Source organism: Amaranthus tricolor, chromosome 17 (genome assembly GCF_026212465.1).
Source record: "Amaranthus tricolor cultivar Red isolate AtriRed21 chromosome 17, ASM2621246v1, whole genome shotgun sequence".
NCBI classification, from domain to species: domain Eukaryota; kingdom Viridiplantae; phylum Streptophyta; class Magnoliopsida; order Caryophyllales; family Amaranthaceae; genus Amaranthus; species Amaranthus tricolor.
Window position 1 is genome coordinate 13380794 of NC_080063.1, and position 24151 is coordinate 13404944.

General features: G+C 32.2%; 2 protein-coding genes across 2 annotated transcripts in view; one reads left to right on the forward strand and one right to left on the reverse strand.

Moving 5' to 3' along the window:
• The first annotated feature begins 2794 nt into the window (after window positions 1-2794).
• Window positions 2795-3860, forward strand: LOC130804178 (pathogenesis-related protein PRB1-3-like). Its single transcript, XM_057668533.1, has one exon. It carries the CDS (start codon window positions 2834-2836, stop codon window positions 3365-3367), a length of 534 nt encoding a protein of 177 aa, XP_057524516.1. The 5' UTR covers window positions 2795-2833; the 3' UTR covers window positions 3368-3860.
• Window positions 3861-4829: 969 nt separating this feature from the next.
• Window positions 4830-24151, reverse strand: part of LOC130804447 (myosin-15) — a 50399-nt gene continuing 31077 nt past the window's right edge. The window contains exons 19-38 of the mRNA XM_057668879.1: window positions 22649-22826; window positions 21161-21366; window positions 18836-18955; window positions 17671-17769; window positions 17200-17421; window positions 14254-14393; window positions 13443-13554; window positions 12726-12776; window positions 12559-12645; window positions 12265-12435; window positions 12026-12178; window positions 8732-8908; window positions 8472-8603; window positions 7898-7968; window positions 7720-7819; window positions 7571-7627; window positions 7418-7474; window positions 7207-7287; window positions 6897-6979; window positions 4830-6068 (exon numbers count right to left, since the gene is read on the reverse strand). Coding sequence (XP_057524862.1) covers window positions 5918-6068; window positions 6897-6979; window positions 7207-7287; window positions 7418-7474; window positions 7571-7627; window positions 7720-7819; window positions 7898-7968; window positions 8472-8603; window positions 8732-8908; window positions 12026-12178; window positions 12265-12435; window positions 12559-12645; window positions 12726-12776; window positions 13443-13554; window positions 14254-14393; window positions 17200-17421; window positions 17671-17769; window positions 18836-18955; window positions 21161-21366; window positions 22649-22826 — 2448 coding nt within the window. The 3' untranslated portion in view covers window positions 4830-5917. The remainder of the gene's footprint in view (window positions 6069-6896; window positions 6980-7206; window positions 7288-7417; window positions 7475-7570; window positions 7628-7719; window positions 7820-7897; window positions 7969-8471; window positions 8604-8731; window positions 8909-12025; window positions 12179-12264; window positions 12436-12558; window positions 12646-12725; window positions 12777-13442; window positions 13555-14253; window positions 14394-17199; window positions 17422-17670; window positions 17770-18835; window positions 18956-21160; window positions 21367-22648; window positions 22827-24151) is intronic.

Consider the following 24151-nt stretch of genomic DNA (forward strand, 5'->3'; position numbering starts at 1 on the left):
CTTAGTTTCAACGGACACATAACACAAAACTTTCTCTAAGAGTAAACCTCTATCATATCATATTAATAGGAATTGCTATGCCCCAACTCTAAACAACAAAAATTATTTATAGATAATATGGGAGATATTTTGTCTAGAAAAAGATGGTGTGACAAAGCATAAACTCTCATTAAAATGAGGTTATTCACCTCAAAATATTAAAAATCCGTTAAAATTTAAAGTTCGGCACAAAAACACTAATGCCGTAGTGACATGGGCAACATCTTGAAAGAACGTGTCTTCATGGAAAAAAAAATCAATAATCCAATGCTCGCCTATGTAGAATGGGCAGCATACTGGAGTGACAATACGATTTCTTTTTGATTTTTCCTTGATGGAATCTTAAAATCCTTTGTTGTACTTCGGGATTTGCCCACCCATTTTATATTTCATATTTTTACTTGGTTTTTTGTTGCTATGACATACTTAAAATATGTTCCAAGGTGATCTTTCATAAAAATAATTAATTAATTATTTTTCTGTTGACGTCAACTCAACAATAGAAGTATAAGAAATACAAAAAGTTGCTCATTAATTCTAGTAAAAGTATGTCAATTTCATTTTAATGTCTACATTACCCGATGAGCAATAACCATGTTAGTTATCAAACTTTCGCCGACATCAATGGCAAACTATGACCAATACTCCACCCCCCCCTTCTTTTTTATAAATCCCTCATATCATATTTATCTTCTTTTTTTTATTGACCTAGACATGTTAAAATGGTCGATCAGACGTTCTTTGATTCGAGTTATTTTTATGAGATTATTTTTGAGTCAATTAATTTCAAATCAGATTAATTTTAGATGAGTAATGTCTGATTCGTGGCAAGTATGCATCACCCAACAGGTCATTGCCTTTTAATTTTATTCCTTATCATTTAGAAGTAAATTATATATATGCTGACGTGGAATTAGAACGGGTCATCGATTTGGTTTGGATTTTGGTCGAGTTTAACCCTCTTTTTTTTGTGTTTTCAGGTTGGGTTATTTTCGATTACGGTTTGAAATTTTCGGGTAGTAACCCACTAAATTCCGGTTGAAATTCGAGTCATTTTGGGACGAATAAAAAATTGACAAATCTAATAATAACTTTTCTTCAACTCTAACACACTCATTTAATGTACCATTTTTAATCTCATTCACATATTTCTCCTGTATGTCTCCGTCATAGTTTGATGGGATGGAAATAATACAAATAAATCTGAAGCACATGACCACGTGCCAGCCCTGACATCATAATTCATCTAGTCACCTAACTTAATAAAGTCATGAAAATATTTGGGGTTTGGCGAATGGCCGATAGCCGATTACAGTAGCTGATTTGATCAGTTGATTTTATTAACTGGTTTGATCAATTGATTTTGAACCCACTGCTATAAGTAGCTTGTTCAAAAACAGCTTATTCGTATTAATAAGCTGTTTCAACTAGTTGATTTACAAAACACTAGTATTAGCTGGTTTGAGCACCCAACTCTCTGTTTATATCAAAATAAGCTAAAATTAATCGATAAGTTAACTTGACAAAGACAAAATAAGCTAATTTGCCAGAGGAATTAATTAATGGTTTACTTTAGTATGATACAACAACTTACATCCACCAAGTTGTCGATTTCTTCTGACAATAGTGTTGAAAAAGCAGTTATTCAAGTTAAGATGGGGCAAATTCTCAAATACTCGCCTGTTTCTCATTTATATGTGAATTTGACGTACAAAGCGTTTTTAGTAGAAGTAGTAAACGAAAGATATTTGTTTTATGCTGAGTAGAAAATTAATCTAAAACCTTTTCAATCTCATATGAAATGGCGAAAATTATAAACTAGAAAATAAATTAATTAGTAATACAAGCAAAATTCAATACAAAAATAACTTTTATATAAAATGTTATTATAGAAACATGAAATAAAAAATTCAAACAGAGTGGTGAAAATGTTTTTATAAAAGCAAATATAATAATATCATTGACATTCCAAAGTGAAACATGTAACAAATAGGAGTCTAGAAATGGCTTTTATATTGGCAACATTTCATTGTGTAGTATTATTTTTGGTTGTTTTTTAATGAGAAAACATGACAAAATCAATACACTTGAATGAAAAAAATGCATACATCATAAAACGAAAGTTTAATGAATTTGTAAATGAAATAAAGACAGAAATTGAAAATCCATGTCCACAAATACAAATACAACAAAAAATAACAATAATATATCTCACTGATTTTGCTCTATTTTTATTTTAAAATATGATCACATCACTTTCACTTTTTATTTTTCTCTTTTTAATTCTAAAAGAACCACCACTAAAATCTATTATATTCAACTCAGTAATCTCCATACTATTTGCAAATAAGGCAAAATGACTAGGACAGTCAAAATGATTCATCCCACATCGATAAATTAAAAATTAAAAGCACACTTTAAAAGTCATTGGAGTATTCCTCCTATGAGATGATATTTATATTATCATCTTAATTTATAAAATTTAAGCACCATCTTTAATTCATCGGTATGAAATAAATCATCCCAACATGGACAAAGAGAGTATGGTATTTCCCTTATTCTTGGCTCACTAACATGGGAGAACAACACCTTCATCAACACTATTTCATTTACAACTTTACAAGTTGCAATTAATTCACAATTATATGCAATGTAAAATATATTTATTTTTTATTTAAACTTAAACTTTTTCAACCATAAAAACACACTATATAAACAAACCCTCCACTTTGCATCAAAACCACATTAAAAATAACAAACTCATCAACTTCTCCTCTCAATTATCCTAATTCCAATGAAGATCCAAAAACCAATAATTGCATTTTTATTCTTAGGAACATTCATTTTACTTTCATTCCCAAAGCCATGTTTGACTTCACATAATAGAAGAATTCTTAACAAAACTCCTAACAACATAATTAACCAATACTTAATATCACATAACAAAGTTAGGGCCAAATTAGGCCTACCCTTACTCCAATGGAGCGAGCAACTAGCTAGCTATGCCCGGTGGTGGGCACACCAACGGCAGGGTGATTGTGAGATGATACATTCGGGCTCCGACTACGGCGAGAACCTTTTTTGGGGAAGCACCGGCCGGCAATGGGGGCCGGAAGACGCGGTGGCATTTTGGGCTAGTGAAAATAAATACTACAATTACTACACTAATTCTTGTGATCAAGGAAGGGAATGCTTGCATTACACCCAAATTATTTGGAAACATAGTTTGAGGGTTGGATGTGCAAAAGTTATTTGTACAAATGGGTTTACTTTCATTGGATGTAATTATGATCCCCATGGTAATATTCTAGGACAAAAGCCTTTCTAATATCTCTTATAGTCAAAAGTATAACAGGTATAACAGGTTTTGAATATGTACAAGATGTCTTATTGCACAAAATTTTCTATATCAAATGGTATTAGATTATAATTTGACTTTAATTTAAGTTACTAGTTTTTGGGCCTTAAAATTTCAAAATATTGAAATATGTAGGCCTAAAATATCATAGTTGATCATGGGTTAGCCTAAAAAATTGTAGTTGATCATAAAATTTCCTTTTTCTCTTAGCTGTAAGGGTTGTTTCATTAGTCCGGATCAAAAAAATATCTATAAAATTATACGTACTAATATAAGTCTGATAGGCTTGATAAATTTGTTTGAGACCTGAGTCATGATGAGCTTAGCCTTGTCAAAATATGGGCAAAAGCATATCATCAAAGTTGTTTGTCTAAGAAAACTAATTATTATTTTACATAAATTATATATGTAACATAATGGTTATAGTTAAATAATAAAATTGGTAATTATAGACCTTGTTGTTATTATTTATTTGATATGATAATGAGAAAAGAAATTACCAACTTTGAAGCAAATAAACTTTAATTCCACAATTTAGAAAGGTAAAAGGTGAATAAAGTTATTAATCATTACTTGATAATGAAAACAACTCATTAATTTCATTTCCTTTCTAAAAAATAATCTTACCAAAGTAACCCTCTTCTCTATAATACTCATGAGAAAGCAAAAGCTTACTCCACATGTTTTTATGTCTGTTGAAAATTCAAAGCTTGAAGTACTTTATGGCCCTTGATTATACAAAACCTAACGTGTTTGGTCTAGGCGTCTAGTGAATGATTATCCTACTGTTCCCTCTTTAGTATTCCATATGTTTTCATGAAATTATCATGTTTTTATGTTGCATAAAAATTAAAACAAAGAAGGATTAAATAAATTGTGTGAATGTATTAAAAACAAATTGTTTGGATAAAATTTAAGTAAGGCGGTAGAAAAGAAATTTTAGCAAAGTAAAACAGATTGACCAAGTAGAGTAACAATCACTTAGAAAAGGGAACATTTAAACTTAATAAGCAAAATATTATAAAAAAAGTCAAATAATAAGTAATGTTTTAAAATATTTTTCAAAGTGAGCGCTTTTTTTCCTAGACCTGAGGTTTGGGTTTAAAAAAGCCAGGTTCTTTATTCGCTGTTAGTAACAGCGAACAAAGACTGACCTTGATTGACCAGGTCTCCTTTGTTCGCAGTTACTACAAAGACCTAGTAAAAAAACATCAAAGTTATTATTTGCTGTTAGTAACAACAAACAAACCAATCCAACTTTCGAAAAATGTACTTACTGTGGGAAATATTTTAAAACATTGCTTATTTTTTGATTTTTTTTTTATAATTTTTCTTCTTAATTCATTCAAATTTTCTACAAAAGGAGCAGTTAACATGCAGATTAAATATTCCTCATGCTTGCACAATCTGAGGAAAAAAAAAATCTTAATAGGTGTTTTACTTATTGCTCTCTAGGTCCCAGTCTCCTGGTCATTTTACCTCGCTTACAAATTGCACGAAGATTAAGAAAATTAATTTAAATGCTTAAACTGGTAAAATTATTAAAAATAAGAATGATTATATTGAGAGTAATAGTAATAGTCATTCTAAAATAAAAATGAACAGACTATAATAGAAAATAAAATAAATTGAAATGAATAGGCTAGGCAAAAATTAAACACATAAACAATTACCTAAAAGTATTACTTTTTCTTCTCAATCGAGACAAAATCCAAATCTAGTTGTGATTTTAGAATTGCAGTTACAACGTTGTCAATATTTATTAGGGTAATGATACACATCACTTCTTATCTTCCTCATTGCCAATAAGAAATGGAAAAATTGATCCAAAACTTTATACGTGAAAAAACATCACACCCTTTTCCTAAATACACCGTGTCAATAATATCCATGTCTTTAACGAAAAGGCATGATAAACATTTGTAAAATAAAAGGTAAAAAAAAAAAAAGAAAAAATGTATCTGTTCAATTTATTATTATTTAGTGATGAAGTTATCACTCTCGTTGTGTTATTGTGTATACGAGCGTGACGCTTCATGATTTACCAAATGATATACACAATTCCTCGAATCTCGAAGTAGAAGTAAATACAAATTAAGGTCATAATCCTAGTTCAGCTAAATGGTATCATCACTGCAATACCTACATATGTACAAACAAATCAGACAAGTAAATTACTTAAATCTGGTGTATGAGCATAGGTACATCGAAAATGTAGTGGCTATCCATGAATTAAAATAAAAACAATGGTAACCATGAGCTTCAACAAAATGCAGCACTGATTACAACGTCACGGTAATGGTAGTTCCAACCACATTCACATTTATCAACGACGGTAACCTTTCTCCTCGTCCCTCGTAGAATTTTGCGTTGAAAGACCATGAAAGGGAGGCGTCGCAATAACTTACCATTAGTCTATGATGGTTAAACCTGAATCTATGTATTTCATGTACAAACTCGTCCGAAAAACAAGTGAGAAATCTGCTTTGATTAGATTATATTCCGAAAGTACTCTGTTGACTATGAAGCAGCTGGAGATAGCAACGCAACTGCATTATCTTCGAGCAAGAATTTAGCAGCAGGAACATTTGATAAGGATACTGGGAGTTTGACATCCATGGGATCTATAACAGGGATGGCTTTTGATATATCATCAGTAGAAAACGGTATGCTGCAGAGGAGATAAGATATAGACAGCTCATATCAGCAATCAGCGATGGAGTTAAATTAAAGTCTAGCATCGTGTCTGAACAACCCTTAGGTTCATATCAGATAAAACTGAATACCAGAATGGTATCTAATGGCAAATAATATTATATTGCCTTGTCTTTATATTTTAAAGTATTACATTGATGGGTCTACAAATGTAGCAAGCAAAGAAAGTTACGCTAAATGGAGAAAGCAACGAAAGCTATGACTATGAATATGCTCCGTCTTTCCATTTGAAGGTTAAACTATCATCTACAGAAAACAAGGTTATGCTAGGTCATCTCATCTGCTTTGTTTTGCAATTTTATCAGTTGTAGACTGTTATTCATAATTAAAAAATAAAAAAAAAAGGATTTGGAAGCAAATTCAAATCAGGACATGAAAGAATTTTAGAAAAAGAGAAGTTGATATGGAATCAAATTCAAATTCAAACCCCCCACTCTAACCCCTTAAAGCACAAATGCCTTTGGAAAGTTAAAACATGACGATGACGCAATAGACATAATTTGTCAGGCATTGACCATGACTTCATACAGCTAAATTTTTATTGCTGGCACATTTTCAGGGTTAAAATACAGCTAATCTGCTGTAAATTATTGTACAAGCCAAAACAAATGAAAACCTTTCCTTATTTCCTTGGGGGAGAAAACAGGGGGAGAGGGAAGGGGGCCAATTGGTCAAGAGGCTGAACATAAATCAATAATATAGACAGCACGAGATTTAAAAGGGAAATAACGTACCCAATGCTTCGATTCTGATAAAGTCAAGAGTGAAGTAAATTGCATCATACCTGAGATCATCATCCAACAAGAATGAGTTGGTCGCTAGATTTTGGTTATCTTTATTCAACATCTCCCTCATTTGAGCCACCACCTGACAACAAAAGACAATTTTGCAAATTGATTTAGTTCTTAATTATGATTATAGAAACCCAAAACTATTGTAAGATCTCAACTTTCAAAGCAGAAGGAATGGCAAAAGTACAAACTACAAAGCAACAACTAGATATGATTTACCATCATCATCAATTAGCATCTATCATTGGTAAATGAAGGTAAGGCCCATTTTAGCAAATAGAAAGAATTATAAACGCAACTAACCTCATTGGAGACACTTTGGGTGCCATATTTATCATCCCAGTACATAGTGCTTATTCTGTAGATTTGTCTTACAGTTAATGCCTGACAAAAAAAAAGATGAATATTATGTCAAAGCTCACTTATGAAAATGGCAAGCAAAGCTGCACAATCAAAATAAGAAAAAGAACATGATATTAAGAACAAAAATTTACAGAAGAAAAAAGGATCATACTGGGCATAAATCCTGCTTTATCTCTTCCAGAGACTTCTTTCTCTTCTGATGAATTACCTGAAAATTACAAAGGCCCGCAAGTGAAATAATACCGCATATGATATTCATAGAAACAATCACAACCCAACACACTAATACTACAAATAAACATACCAGAAAACCAACAGCTTGTCTGATATAGTTCAGCTCATGCCAGGCAGTCCCTGCAAACTACAATTTGGACAAAAATGATGCTACAATATAGCTAAGTCCCTTTATCTTGTACAAGTTCATAAATGAAAGAACCAGAATTGGGTCTTTACCTCTTCTGTCACACTTGCAAGCCATTTCTCAAGTTCTGCTAAACCAGATTTTACATATTCACCATTTGAAAAAGTGCAGCATTCACGTCGTAGCAGAAGGCTGTAAATTTATTTTTTTAGCATGGAGAGCAGAAGTTAAATCTACCATAATCAAAGATAAAACTATTGAATTACTTACCTATTAAACAGAGAGATGTTGATAAACGAGAAAACCTGGGTGATGAGCTTGCGGATAAAAAAAGACGGTACCTATTAAAATGAAATAATAATTACTTTCATCAAACAGATAAAGACATTCAAACAAAATTCAAGAAAAAAAGCTTTTCAACAGCTAAAAGCAACATATGTCATCAATTTTTTTAAATACAATATTCAAGTAATTCGATAAATATGGTTAAGACCTTTAAATTTAAGCAGCTTAGCATATCAAAATCTGCAATGCATACATCTATCACACAGTAATGTTGCACACACATTATATTCCTGATTACCGTAAAAACTCAAAAACATACCTTCATCCATTTAAGATTTTCAGATGTTACTGTGTCTTTTTTTCCTTTATTTTTGTGTTTTAGAGTGACAGCTGTTTAATTTCTATTGTTTGGGGATGAGGTGAAAGGAACCAAAACACGGAAAAAAATTTCTTTTAAATAGCAAATTTCCAATTTAGACAACCAAAGAACCTGAACTATATAGCAGACCTGATCAAGAAACTACACCAAATATATTAGCAAGGACGGTAAACAACATACATGATTATCACGTAAACGATTCATGAGAGAATCCAAGAACTTTACAATACTATCCCATTGATTAATTAATAGCTGCTGTGGCACACCACCAGGTGACCTGGATGACTTTCCACCGCGTGTAGCTTTTGGAGCCTACAAAAAAATTGATCCAGTCCATTAAACTTATCAGTTCAAAGAGTCTTGAAATAGTTGACTAACACTGGAGAAAGAAAAACCTAAAAACTAATCAGCTCCAAGCTTTACATATCAGATACACATACCTGTATGCAATGTGCTAAAATTGGAGATATTTCTTTCTTCAAATTATCACGAATCAACCCAAATATCTTTTCAACGGAAGCAGTTAACTGTTGCTTAAACAGAATAGCTGGATATCTTGCTTCAACATGTGATACACCATCGTCAAAGCCGATAAACTTCAAGGGAGTCTTTATACCCTAATACAAAAAATGATAATGATAGGTCGTGTGAGCTTACTGAACTATTCCGGTCTTCAAAAGCAATTCCTCAGCTCATATCCACTTATCTCAAACAACAAAGTGGCAATTAATACACAAAAGTTGAGACAAACAATATGAGAACAAGGAACCTTGATCAAATTTGATACAAAAAGATGACATTAGACAGTATGAAGGTGTGCGTTAAATAAGTTGACTGCAACGGTTTGTTAAATTATCATCTTCATGTGTTAGTGCACCTTAGCATAAGCTCCAATCATTTAAAATATAGATTTCGCCAGTTACAAGCAGGGCCCTATCACCAACAAATCCCTCTTCCAAATAAAATTGCAGGTTCACAACAATGTCAAATCCTTGATTACAAAACATGGGGACAGCTACATGAAACAAAACAAATGAGCGATTGAAGATAACAATACGCATTTTCGATTCAATCCTATCAACACTCGTTTATGTAGAAATGGCCTCATTTGAAATTCCCCGTCTATCAGATCAAAGTCATCACTAACCAAGACATGCCTACTCAGCATTAGCAGTAAAACACGACGATAATAAGCCCCCGCAACTAGTTCTATTGAGTTTCACAGAATTACTTCTTCATATCTCAGAATTTAATTACAATCAGTCAATAATGCAAGGGCTGTAAGTAGTGCAAGATTGTAAAGGCGGGAACTTGCAATACAAGGAAGTATTCCTCACTCAGACATATCTTGGGCCCAATTTGAATATATAAAAATCTAACTTATAAGAAATACATAAACTCAAACTGCAATTCAATCAACAATTAAATAACTAGCTTACATGATTCAGTTAAAAGAAAGTACAATAAAGCAACTTCAACTGAAAGCCATCTCTTGCCTTTTTTGAGGATTAAAAAGACAAGAATGCTAAAGTTTTAATCTCAACATATGGGACCAGCTACATAACGAGAGATTGACTGTAACAAAGAATATGCTTTTATTCGGCCCCATTTATTATCTAATACTTTTGTGTTTCATGTATTGACACTATCTAATGCAATCTTTTCACCTTTATTAAGTTTAATTGTGCACAATCTATCTATCTGTACATAATACTAAAGCAAAACACGCTTACATCAACAAAATTAAGAGTTGATGATGTGTCAGTTTCTAACTAAATATTTTCCTTCCAATTACTTATGATAATGTCACAGAATTTTAAACTACCAATTCACTTATGATTAAATTAAATGTTAGCTTTAAGTGTGAATTTCAAAAACCAAACTTTTTGAAAAATGTAGAAGACATTATCTATAATTGAAATTATTATGAAATGCATGCTTGGTAAAAGTAATAAAGAAATTGAAGCTTTAATGTGCAACATTTTTTTTTTAAATTTATGAAAAATTGGACATCCATGTCTTTATAAATAACTTTGACCTTTTTCAAAGTAGTTAATTAATAAGTACTTTTACCAAAATAGGATAATGAATATTCCTATAACCTTGTCCTACATTTATTTATAACCGTTTCCCAACTACTAATTGAACTTGACCTTTCAATAATGTACCTCATTACATTGTCTCTATATATAGAAGGTTTAGTTGAGAACAATTCAACTATTTTACCGTAGTCATATTTATATTAGTATAATTTAGATATTTGTTAAAATGTACCTTAATATATATTTATATTTTATTACAAACCTATGTCATTTCCTCTTATTTTTATAAAAATAACATATTGTATTATTATGGTATTAACCATTTGCTTATTTTTTATAATTTTTTTAAAATAATCCTTATATTTAATATTTTGTCAAAGTTAAAATAATTTGTAATTATCTATATCAAATGATGTACATTTTCACAATTTTATGCAATATGAATAAAATATTTTATAATGCATTCAAATTAAAAAGTGATATACAATATAATGATAATGTACAAATTTATTTTTTAAACTTCATATTAAATTAAATTTGCAAAAAAATTATTAGAAAGCCGTGCATCGCAGGGTGTTACCTAGTTAAATATTATAAAAATTTTATATTAAAAAATATGCATTAAGACAAACCAAACAAATTTCCACTTGATTATGTTCTTCCTTATACATAAACAAGATGTAAGACAACATGGTTTGCTATAGTAAACAAAGCCACTAAGAAAATCAATTCCGATTATTATCCACATATATTATCTACAATTATTGTCATATGCTCCTAAAAATTCCATTTTCTTTATACCATTTCCTTCTCAAAGTTCCTCACAAATCCAAGCTTCCACTTTTCTAGCTGATGCATATTTATGTTTTTTTTGCACATGACAAATAAACTTGACAAACTTTGACAATTTTTTCTTTTGTTGTCTTTAATATCTAGGACTTTAATACCCTTTCTACATTTTCATTTCGAAATATATCCTTTAGAGTATGTTTAATCATCCAACTTAACGTACACATCTTTTTACGCCTATTATTCTACCCAACATTCATTCAAACTCATAGTCGTATTGATCCATTAGAGTTGAATTTCCCATAAACCTAATAAAAGACAACTAATGAGCACCAAAGAGTTGTTAAAAATGATAATTATGTATTGTTAGTTGAATGACTTAAATAAAATATGCTTAGTCTTCTAGTTAAAAAGATCGTAATTTTTGGTCAGCTCTTTCACGAGAAGGGCAAACAAAGCCCTATATTCACAATGAACACATAAAGAAAACAGATAGCAAACAACCTGAACATATACGATGAAAACATGATTTGACAATATGCAAACACTAGGCACAATAAAAACAAATTAATTACTGTCGAAATATAAAGGGCAAAAGAGAGCAACTACAAATCCAATTTCCATATCACCTGCCAAAACCAAATCCTTGATTACAAACAAAGGAACTACTATCCAAAAATCCTCACATGCAAGGATGGGCTTATAGACTGAAGTCTTTAGTGTTCTTTTTCTAGAGACTATTATGTTCACCTCAAATTTGAGAAGTAATATTATTTCCTCTAGATACCTGTGATTTCCTTAACCTTGGTTATATCCCCATGTTCCAATTCGGAATAGCATTTGATGATAGAAACATTAACATAAAACCAAAAAAGAATAGCAGGTTAAGCAATATGCACTTACTTGAGCAAGCCTCCCACTTAGACCAGCAGATCCAGCAGCACGATTTGAAGCTGCATTCAAGAAACTATTTGACCTTAAACATCTCTGGAGGATGCATAAAAGTGCTGAAGCATTTGATAACCAATACGGTAATGTCTCATTCTCATCTCCAACCTGGAAGCATTGGGAGAAAGAATGATTAGGCACATCAACTGAACTCCAGAACAAGATTTAGAATATTATAAATTATATAATCTTACCTTCAAGGCATTGTTGATGCCCTCAATAATGTGGTCAAAGATGGTTGTCCTCTCTGACTCAAACGCACGCCAGTGAAGAAGACATTTATAAATAACACAAGCAGCCACAGGCTTATCATCTTGGAATCCCATATTATCCTTGATACATTTGGAGAGGAACTCGTAATTTTCCTACATGAATAAGAAAAAACATCAAGCACTAACAACAGAATGCCAGAAGAGTTATACCTGTATTGCAAAGATTGTATAATGATCCCACTTATGAAAAACAAAAACGATTCACTACTGACAAACCTGATGCTTTTCAACAGTCAACTTTGACCAACGTGAATCTGATAGTCCATGAGAAGCTGGGGTTTGTTTTGTTGGCGTGGGTGTCTCCTGTATAAATCAATCCTTTAGCTCAAAAAAGGGTATTTGTATCAGATAGCTTCAAATTGAATTAATCAGCTACAACTTACATAGATAGACTTCTTATCAAGGTATGTAAGACCCAGTGCATTCGAGTAAATCTGAGGAAATAATAAAATAATAAGCACCATGTAAGTTCGCAGTATGATGAAATGGCGATGGGAAAACCATTCAATAAGAGAGAATACCATACTTAAAGGTGAAGTGGTCAGAAGAAAACATTTGTACAAAATAATTGTTTAAGTTATAACTATCAAATATAGTTAAGCAAGCTTCTTAGATAGCCATTGCTGGAAAATTTGAAACAGTGGTTCTATCATTATGTCTGACTATATTTAATTTTACACATCAAGGCACAACAGTTTCCTGAAAGTTAGTTGCAAAGAAATTAGACAGGAACAGAAAGAGATACTTGGATGAAGTAGAGCATCCAAATAAATTTAGGTAATTAACATGGACCTCATAGGCCTTTTTTAGACCAGACGCCAACACTAGTTTTTGTTACTCGGACTCTTCATTTTATATCAAGTCCCAATGTCGGATCCTTGACGTTCGGATACAGTACAGCACTTGGGCACTTGCTTAAACAAAAATTTGAATTTTTCCGTAATTTAGTCGAGTTGTACACTCGGACACGTACGAATATGAGTTTCCGAGTCCAGCTAACAAAGGCCCTCGTAACACTACGTCGCCCCGGACTAGGGAGGGATTAGAGGGAGATGAATGCCTATGCAATTAGCACATGAGGATAACAACGAAATACTTACATCAGATAAGGGTTTTACAAAACCAGGACGGTTTCTCTTTGGTGACATGTTCAGTGCCTTTTGCCGTAATACAAGATTTTCATTCTCCAAATTTGACAGTTTATCCTCCATACTACAAAATAGAAACTTCATCAAAATCTATTACAAGTATATAGTATCAACGAGTAAGATTAGTTTTGGTGGGCGATTCAATGATATAACCACGTCACGTAAATCTTCAATTGAATAAATTGAGGAAATGACAGGAGGAATGACATAAATACAAAGAGAAGTATCTATCTTCTGAAGGCAAGTTTAGTAACAAAGCAAAAAATAGTGAGCAAAATAAGCTTTCTTAATAAAATTAAGATTTTCCAAAATGCTGTCAAATGTAAATACATCATATAACATTTTTCAAAATGCTCTCAACACAAAACTCATGAACATGGAAACAAACATCCAGACTCTCTAAAGCAATATATATTAAACACAAATTCGCTTTGTCAAGATAATTCATGCATTTTCCTCTCAACGGTTTCCCTTATTACCACAGCTATGAGATTGCAAAGAAAAATATAGTCAAGTGGGATCTTGTTTAATTCATTTTAATGCATAATTTCATTTATTTCAATGTTTAATAATCTTTTATTACGCATATTTAAAGATATTTAATGTTATTATATCAACGTTTAAGCAATGATATTTGATTATCCTCAGCATGTATACTCATTCGAAAAAACATATATCAAGAAGAGATCGCAACTGCTATTATATAAATACATCTCAATTGTAAGTTAAAAAAGGCAACACAAAAGCATAGTTATGCATTCACCTTCGCATGTTCTGCTGCAACTGTTCAAACTTTTGTTCGACACCACGCAACTTTTGCATAGTATGATTATTCTCTTTCAAGCTACTTGCCAACTGAGCCTCCAGAGAAACATTCTTATGCTCCAACTCTTCCAAAGAATTCTGAAATTTTACCATAAAAACATTAAACACACGAACCAACTTTGTTGAAGCCAAATAAAAATTTGATTTCTTTAGTTCTAAATACCATACAGTTTGTAACGCCCCCATAATTAGGTCCAATATTAGAAACACTTTTATATGATTTAAGTCTTAATCATGGAAGAGTTACCGCCACCTCTATTTCTAAGAAATAAATGTAAGGCTAAACATACCATAAAAGAACTTAGAAAAATTCAAACCCAAATTCAATTCTTATGAAACTTTGACACAACTAAATCTAAAATGTTTATTCTAAGAACTACTTTACAACTATAAATGATCCTTGGGTGAACCCAACTCCACGTTCCCAAATAATCATTAACCCGCAAAATAAGAATACACGAACAAAAGAAAACCTCTAAAAAATCATAAAATTGAGTAATTCCAACTCCATCCCATGAAATAATTAAATTTGAAATAATTTAAGAAAATAATATAATTGAGTAATGCACGAAACACATAAACACCAGTAAGTTGGGGCTTTATTTTTATACCTACTTTAACAAAGAGGTCGTCACCTCAAATTATCAAGGTCAACAGAGTAGTCACACGTAAACCTAATGTGAACACCCTTCCTATTTGGATCAAAACACATCCAAACCTAACACCGGTTAATCAGCCTTTCGAGTAATAATGGAGTAATAACGCGAATCGCAGCTGATACGGTGTGAATATTTGAAAAACAAATCACACAAGGGGTCTTTTAAACTCATAATAGCATTTTGTTGTTGAACAATAATTTTATGCAATAATATGACCATTGCTATTATAATTGCAATATATGAGGACTTTTTGTGTATAATTAACTTAATATTTTTTTTCAAAATTAATTAACTTATTAATTAATCATTTTGTTTAGCAGCTAAAATTATGAGTAAGAATATGTTAAGTGATCAGTAATAATTAAAGTTAAAGGGTATTAATAAAATTTTAAGACAAATAATGTTACGGTGAAAAATTGTTTTAAAGGTAATATAACGAGCAATACACGTTACATAATGATCAACGCAGCATTCTGATTGTGAAAACTCATGTACAGTTATATATAACGGGATTTAACGCCGCAACAACTCTCAAACAAGTTACAGAATAGACGTTACGTAACAAAATGGGGGAGATTTCAATCCATTCTATGAACATCTAATCATGTAATTAAGCATATGTTAGTCATTTCAATCACAAGTTTATATCTCAAAATATTCAATTGTACTCTTATTTGCCAAATTATCATAATTACGGTCACTATAGTAATTAATATCATAATCATTTCTCTCTCAATTTCAACCACATTTTATTTCATTAAATAAACTAGTATGAATCATAATCACTAGTAAAATAAAAATATTGAATATATTATTACTTAAATAAGTGCATACATTATATTATATGACTAAAATCATAATTTACACTCATACACTTTACTACTTGGCATGTAATACTAACAGGGTAACACTAATTAGATGGACATTGAAAATTACATCGCCTAAATTATCACACATGCTCTTATAACCGATCATTTACAAGAAATAATGGTTCTTAAAAGAAACATGTTCATGAGAACCAAAATGAAAACAAAGAAGGGAAGAAGAATAGAGTGGAGAATGAAAATGGTGCAAATAAAAGACAACAGTTCCAATTTATTATAAGAAAATAAAATGAGAAGTTGGGAATGGTTAAGAGGAGTTAAGAAGGATCTTTGGAGTAAAGATAGAAAATGGTTGAGGGAAGTTAAAAAGGATGTAGTGGGTGGTTTTTATTAAATAAAGTATTTTTACAATCAGATTTTCTAACATTTAATAATTAATTAGTAAATTAACTTTATTTCAGAAATTTTGAAAGATTACACATTTGCTCATCAATCACAAGCGTGCACAAATACTACATGAACTTGTACTGTCCTGATCTTCCTAAGAGGAAATGGCAAAGAACCCAGCACAATGTCTACATATCTAGCAAAAGTGAAATCATGTCTGCTCATAGTCTTTTTCTACCATTATTTAGCGTTCAAAAGACATTGCCCAACCGCCAACACACACAAAAGGAAAAAATGGACAGCAAAGAAAATGTAAGCAAAAAAGTTCCTAAGAGTGAGTGACAAAAATCGATACGACAATCTACAACAGGTAACACACGTCTGAGTTTTTGTTGGTGTCGTTGTGGGATGTTGGCTGTCTTAAATTGAGAAATGCTTTAATAATTCCATACAGTTTTTAGAAACAATTTTCAAAGTACAGTTAGGAATTGTTTTGGGGGTTAGGGGGAAAAATTTTGAGGAGCTATAAGAGTTGCAAATAGAAAAAAGTATCCTGCCATGCAACATCGCCAAGTCTTTCTGCTTAGCATTCTCTGGCCTAAATATAATAAAAGGAGCATGGCACTGTGCCCAGTCATAAAGACAGTTATCAGGGATCCTTTAAAGATCACTAAAATTGTGAAGTTTTAAATACCCGTTGTACACCTTTTCCCAGAAAGATAATGTCTTCTTAGCAGAAAGGGAAAAACCCCTACAGACTAAGTCGGTGACTCTGTGTCCCTGCTAAAATTACGCACCAAGGAACAAGCTTAGGTTTTTAGGGGAAGGGGGGAGGGGGGAATCTGCTTGGATAAGCAATGAAATCAAGGTCTAGACACTACACCTAGAAAAAGCAAAGCATGTTCTAGAAGCTGATCCCAGGTGTACTTCAAAAAATATAATGTTGTCATTGTTTAATCAAACCAATCCTTTATCAGTCCTCACTCTTAAGACATAAGCAAAAATGATACTGACCCTCAAGATTGCATTTTCCTTCTTGAAATCTTCCATGTTCTCAAGTTGCTTTTGGAGCTCATATTTTTCTTTCATGGACAATTCTAATTCACTTTGATGCTGTGTATTTTTAGTGCCCTGTTTAATAGTCTGCAACTTGGCTTCTTCTAACTCAAAATTGAGAGCTTCTATAATCCTCTGTTGTTTCGTTATTTCAGCTACTTTTGCCTCTTCAACTGAGACCTGCAATTTAGAAAATTTCTGGTAAAGAGGTATTAAACACAAAAAAAGTTTTCTCCCAACAAATTACTTTACATATGTGCCTAACTACACAAACATGAATATAGAGTGAAGGGGAGACTTTCTGCAAACCTTATGCCAGAGCAGATGGCAAAAAAAAGTTAACAAATTACACTGATTTTCATGTTAAGTTGATGCTAAAACAGACTGCATCCATTGTCTTAAGTGAAGAGAGACAGTATAAGTTGATACCCGTAATCTCTTCTCCAAGTGCAACCTTAGTGTGAGATCTTCAAGCTGCTTTTCGAGTTTAGTCTTTGCCATGCGTAAGGCGCCAGCTTCATTAGCCTCCTGAAAAATGAACAGGTAAATATGAAATATATAAGTAAGAACCAACTAATAACATCTATGATTTGTCGAATACTCTTATGATACAAGTACAACCAGAGGTTTTTGCAGACCTATTAAATTTTTCTCCTATACTAAAAACCAATTACAGGAAACTTTTTAAAAATAAAGGAGAGAAGCCATAGGTCCAAACAAAAAAAAAAACAGATAGTCAAGTCTCCAAACATACACTACATTAGAAAACCAGGAAGCCACTCAAAATACAGACATAATTCCACAGCAACAAAATTTGAATACCAGTAAATTACCCTCGCCACAAAAAAGTGTGTACCCATTAGCCGTCAACCCTGCAATACTGAACCTCATGCTTAAATTTTTCAAAGGAGTGAGGCGCACCGAGGTGCCAAAGGGTCCTAGAGTCCAAGTGCAATGCACAAGGTAAGACGAAAGCACAAAATTTTCGTAGGTGAGGTGTATTTTTTCCTCAAAAGTTTATAGAACAATTTTATAGCGAATTTGATGACTAGTTCAAGATGATATTCCTTGTACTGATGCATAAAAGATCTAAAAGATTTGATACTAACATTTCTGCCACATCTCAATGTCAGTACCGAATTTACAAGGATGGAGACAGTAAAGGATTCAGATGAGTCATAAGAGCATCAAGGAGCTCCTAGGAAATTCCATAGTTAAAAAATTTACAACCTTTTTTGATGGATAAGAAAACATGATTCCCAAAGATACAAATAATCCCTATGTGCTCAATATAACAGCAAAGTTACAGCCCTCAAAAGAAAACATGTATTACAATTTACGACTTTACTTCTACTCGCTTTTTAAAAAGAAACTTTTCTTTCCATCAAATAAGATTAAGATTACTTTAAGGTTCAAAATAATTCAGCATATTTCGCACCTCGAGTTCATGCACAAGCACAAACAAGCTAAGTATATATGATCTATGAAAATATAAATATCTAACAAACATCATCAAAAGTTGATGAGCATGAGGTTAACTTCACAGGGAAACCACAACTATTGGCGGGCTTGAGGGAAAAACAGTTAAACATACTTTCTTGAGCCTTCTAAGCAATTGTCTTGCCATCTTACACCTCCAAAGACTTTGTACAGCAATAATTGCTTTTTTATGTTGACAAAAAGCTGAACGGACCTTGAACATCCACCAATGAGACTGCAAGACATGTAGAAAGAGTACAAGTGTTAGTAGTATACAAATTTTATAAGAGTAAAATTGCTAAAACCCGATACATCTATATCAATTTCAAGGCATTAATAAGCTTTCTGATGCCTCAATCCACTACTAATATCACCCATGTTTTAATGCTCAATGCAACACTATGAAATTCTACAGTATTACCAAAAACTAAGCGAGTAATGCCATCTCTATCTTTACTAGACGCCTTCAAAAGTCTTATAATGTTGAAGGTTTGTGAAATAAAGCAAAAAATGTAGTCCTTTTTGGTTTAATGTTTCATTGGTGTATTAGACAACATCTCACAATCCTCAAGCATTAGTATCTAATCTCAAGCATCCTCAAAATCACTTGATCCTCTTTGCTCCTAACCCTATCATTTACCATACACCCTACAGCCAATTAATTGTTTGGAAGTACAAATTCTACATGTGAGCTTCTCACCTTTGTAAAGTAGGGATCAAATGTTTCATCATAAGTATCATGGGTCCTATCTAAATTTTAGACAAATTTAAACCATTCATGAGCCTATAAAGATATTGGTGAGGCCAGATCTCCATTTGCGGAGGCATGACACTTGACACAATATTTCTTAAGTCCGTCCAAAAATATTATCCTGAGGAAGCTATTGTCAACTTTTGACATCACAAATTGAACAAATTTGTGTCATCATTATTATCCTAAAAATGAAGAGTAAACAAAGAACGATTCATATATAGAACTCAATAACAATATCCTGTGTGCATATTAATAACAGCTAGGTTTAGAACAACCTAAACTAAGGCCTTTTTTCAATGTATTATTAATTTCTATAAATGAGTAGAATGTTACAAAGAAAAGAGCTTAAACTAGGGAGTAGGAAACTTTGTGGCTCGTCATCAGCAGCAGCATCATCCATGGTGTAAAATAATGGACAATATGGAATGAAACGGTTGTTTCGTAACGGTTTGCAAGACCACCATTCTGATCTAAACATTGTCGGCGAGAATCATTACTAGAGACATGCAAGAGGAGAGGAGAAGAAGAGAAGATGCGTGAGATTGTGAGAGATATGAACAATCATCAAATTTTCTTAGACTACAACGAGAAACATGGAAGTGAAGAAGAGAAGTTGCTGGAGTTAGATGAACCATCATGATATTTTCTTTGGCTACTACTAGTTGTAGTACAACTAGGCACTAGCTAACAGATGTACTACTATTAGCTTTACCCATACTTCCTTCAAAAAATAATAAATGTCTTTTTAGTGTTTTATTTATAACTTTTTAAATTAGTTAATATTAACTGATTTTTTATGTCCTTAATGAATTATTGTACAACTATGACCATTTGAGGAGTAAAATATTTGTAACAGTAGTATTTTACAGACTACTCAATTTATTTAATTTTTAATATATCTATATTAAATACTTGAATTTAACATGCATTTTATAACTCTACTTTTGTAAATTAATTTATAGTAATAAAATCATTTTATAAAAAATTAACATGAACAATCCTTCAAAATTATAATCACGATCCGTTTCGCGACAACTGTATTTTTTCTGATACCGCGATATAACACACTCATAAAAGCTATGATCAAGTCAATAGAGATATGGAAGACAACGGACCATACTCTTATCAAAAGAGATAAAGAGGTTGAGGCCAGCGGCTCAACATTGAGGCTTTATAAATTTAACAATGTTTTCATATATAGAGCAAATTAATAAACAACCAAACAAACAATTTTTAAGTCAACATTAAGAACTTGAAATCAAAATATTTTTGCACACACTTTAATGAAGGTATGAACCAAACACTTTAAACATACATCTAGTAAGTTCAACATTCAAGAAACTACTCATCACCGAAGGAAGAAAATTAAACAATACATTCTATCTATTCCACCCCCACCAATAATATTCAATACCCTTCAAGAGAATTATATGCACAGAAGTCCAGAATCAGATTGAAATGTGAAGTGCAGGAAAAGAGACGATAACTATATTTCAAAAGCCTCACAATAAGATCCAAAACATTTATTTCAACTGCTATTTCCCATCTTTCTGAGAGATACTCACAGCCCAGCAAGAAATGGCACATATAATTCGACACTTGTCAGGACAACAAAAGTAAATTTGAAAATCCACATACAAATCAAATTCATCTACATCAAAAGATCCATGAACTGAAGAAGCACACCTGAATGAAGGTCGCAGCTCTATGCTCCTTGCCAAATAAAAATCTTTGTCGGGCTGAGAACCCACATATGCATGATTGAAGTACAATAGCTGCTCTGTACAGCCGTAAATAGGCCATTCTTGATAGCCACCCACGAACATATTTCTGCAAAATAGTAGCAGCACGTTCATCTCTTCTTTTTGTGTACATGCTTCGAGCAAGGCAACCTACAGATACATTCAAAGAGAAAATCATAGTCAAACAAGATGTCTTAAGCTACACCCCCAAACACCACTAAAAAAAACAAAACAATTCTTGGATGCAGATATGATATGTACATATATGCTTGCATAAACACCCGAAACAAGGATTGAATATGGACAAAGCATAAAACAGAGTAAATTTTCAACATAAAATTCAGAGATTGTGCGCAACAAAGATAATTTAAAATCTTTTAACATACAAAGAAAGAAGACTACTTAAACTACCAATCGGACTAAATGTCATACATCACCAGAGAGATTCTACACCAAAAGCAAGAGTGCCACAAAGAAAAACATTACTTGTACACCAAATCTTTAATAGGACCGTCCTAAAATCAAAACGCGTTCCGGATAACTCCCTCATTTCCCTATTTCATATGTGATCACTTTTAGAGCTTATGCGATCACTTTTTTGTAAGGCTTATGTGATCACTTTTGAGGCCTATGTGATAACTTTGAAAGGCCAATGTGATCATTTTTATTTTAATATGTGATCACTTTTAAAGCTTATGTGATCACTTTTAAAGCATATATGATCACTTTTAATGCTTATGTGATCACTTTTAAAGCTTATGGAGATTGTATTATGTGGTGCTAGTGGTGGTGGTGGACTTGAAAATTTAAAGTGATCACATAGGCTTTAAAAGTAATCACATAGGTCTTAAAAGTGATCAAATAGGCTTTAGAAGTAATCACTTATACTAGTCAAAGTGATCACACATGCTTTAAAAGTGATCACATATGCCTTAAAAGTGATCACATATGCTTTAAAAGTAACCACATAAGCTTTAAAAGTGATCACACAGTAAATAAAAATTGATCACATAGGCCTTAAAAGTGATCACATTGATCTTAAAAGTAATCACATATACCTTAAAAATGATCACATAGGCTTTAAAAGTAATCACCTACAAAAGTGAAAAGTGATCACATATGCTTTAAAAGTGATCACATAAGCCTTAAAAAGTGATCACATATGCTTTAAAAGTGATCACATAAGCCTTAAAAAGTGATCACATAAATGTGATCATATAAGCCTTAAAATTGATCACATATCTATGTGAGATAGTCCTAATTTTAGGACCGCCGAATACAAGAATTCATGCATTCCCGCAAATTTAAAACTGATATGTTCAAGAAAGCAAGATGCCGATGAGAACCGATTTTTTCTCATTGCCAGTAAGAACGAATGAGGTCACATTTAAAGAGATGGTCATGCATGTAGGAGCCCGCTAATTGATTTTACCTCTGCAATATGTTTGAACAAATAATGCTGCAGCTCGTGTGGATATAAAATCTCTGTGTGCTATGTACGTTTTGAATCGTCCCTGTACATGCCTAGCTGCAGAATCCAGAACCTCAGTCCTTCGAGCATCTAGTACACCAATTTGACCAGCACGAAGAAAAACTTTTGATCTTCCTAACTGTCAGCAAAAAAGTGAATGCAAGGAAATTCAGAAAATTATAAATCCTAAATTTTAAACCTGCAAGTAAAAATTAAGATCGGCGATAAAGGTGATTGAACAGGATAAAGATCAAAGATTGCATTATTACTCAAAATCAATCAAATTCCAAAGCTCATCAATAAATTTTTCTGGAAATTTGAAGCTACTTAATCTCATAAACTAATTTTTTTTCTAAAAAAAATTTTTAAATACAAAAAGAGCAGAAAAAGATAAAAAGAAATTTTCTTGAACCTTGTCAAATTAAAGTAATTTCAAAATTTCCCCAAGAGTTCAATTATCTATAACTAACCTAGAGCTAAGCATTGGAACACTCATAGACTTGTCATTTTAAGATATTGCAATATCATTTATAATGCTATATTGCAAAGCAATGTGCTAACTCAACAACTTACTATTTACCAGGTAAGTAACCATCAAACATTTAGGGAAAGGCGAAAAAATTGATTGGAAACATGCGATAGACAGTACGGGGAAAAAGCATCTTGATAAGAAATTTGAGATAACTTTAAGGAAGAACAAACTTTTTTGGATATTTAAAATAGATTGTCAAGCTACATGTATAATTGTATTAAGAAAAAATATTCCAGAATAATCCCACCTTTCATCAATTTGCTCACAATAATTCCACCTTTCCACTAACCTTGAGTAATCCAAACTTCAGGAAGATTTTCCTACAGTGCACTTGGATAACCAATAACCTTTAAAACTATTCAATTTTTTAAAAAGGATAATTGAACTAGTAATACCACCATACCCCCTACACCTCTCTTCCTCCCCAGCTTCCCTTCTCTCAAAAGACCCATCAACGACTACTTTACAGACAACGAAAAACATGGGTTTTAGACAACCAATCATCTTGGACTATTTATCATCTACAAGCTAGCTAGCAGGTAGGAATTACAATTTTTATTACTCTTATCTATTACAAAACGTCTTTAGCATCATTATAATCTAAATCTTACTAAAATATGAAGGGAGCTGTTAATAAGGAAAACCCAAGAGTCGTGGCATATAAATCAGAGGTGAGGGAGGTATGTAATTACAATAATGGTTATTGGGAGCGAAAAACCCAAGTTAAGAAAGGTTAGTAAAATGGCTACTCGGAGTAACTGGATTTACTTGCATTAAGTTCATAATCTTTTCTCATATGGGTGTTTGTAACTTACGATTATTTTTGTTCTTAAGCAAATTTTGATTTAGTTCCAATATTTTTGTTAAAAAAGTTTGATGCAACTTGGTTTTCTTGCATTTAGTTCATGTACATGTCTCAACTCCCTATCATA

Coding starts and splice junctions, on each gene's coding strand:
- LOC130804178 (XM_057668533.1), top strand. CDS start 2,834: ATGAAGATCCAAAAACCAATAATTGCATTTTTATTCTTAGGAACATTC.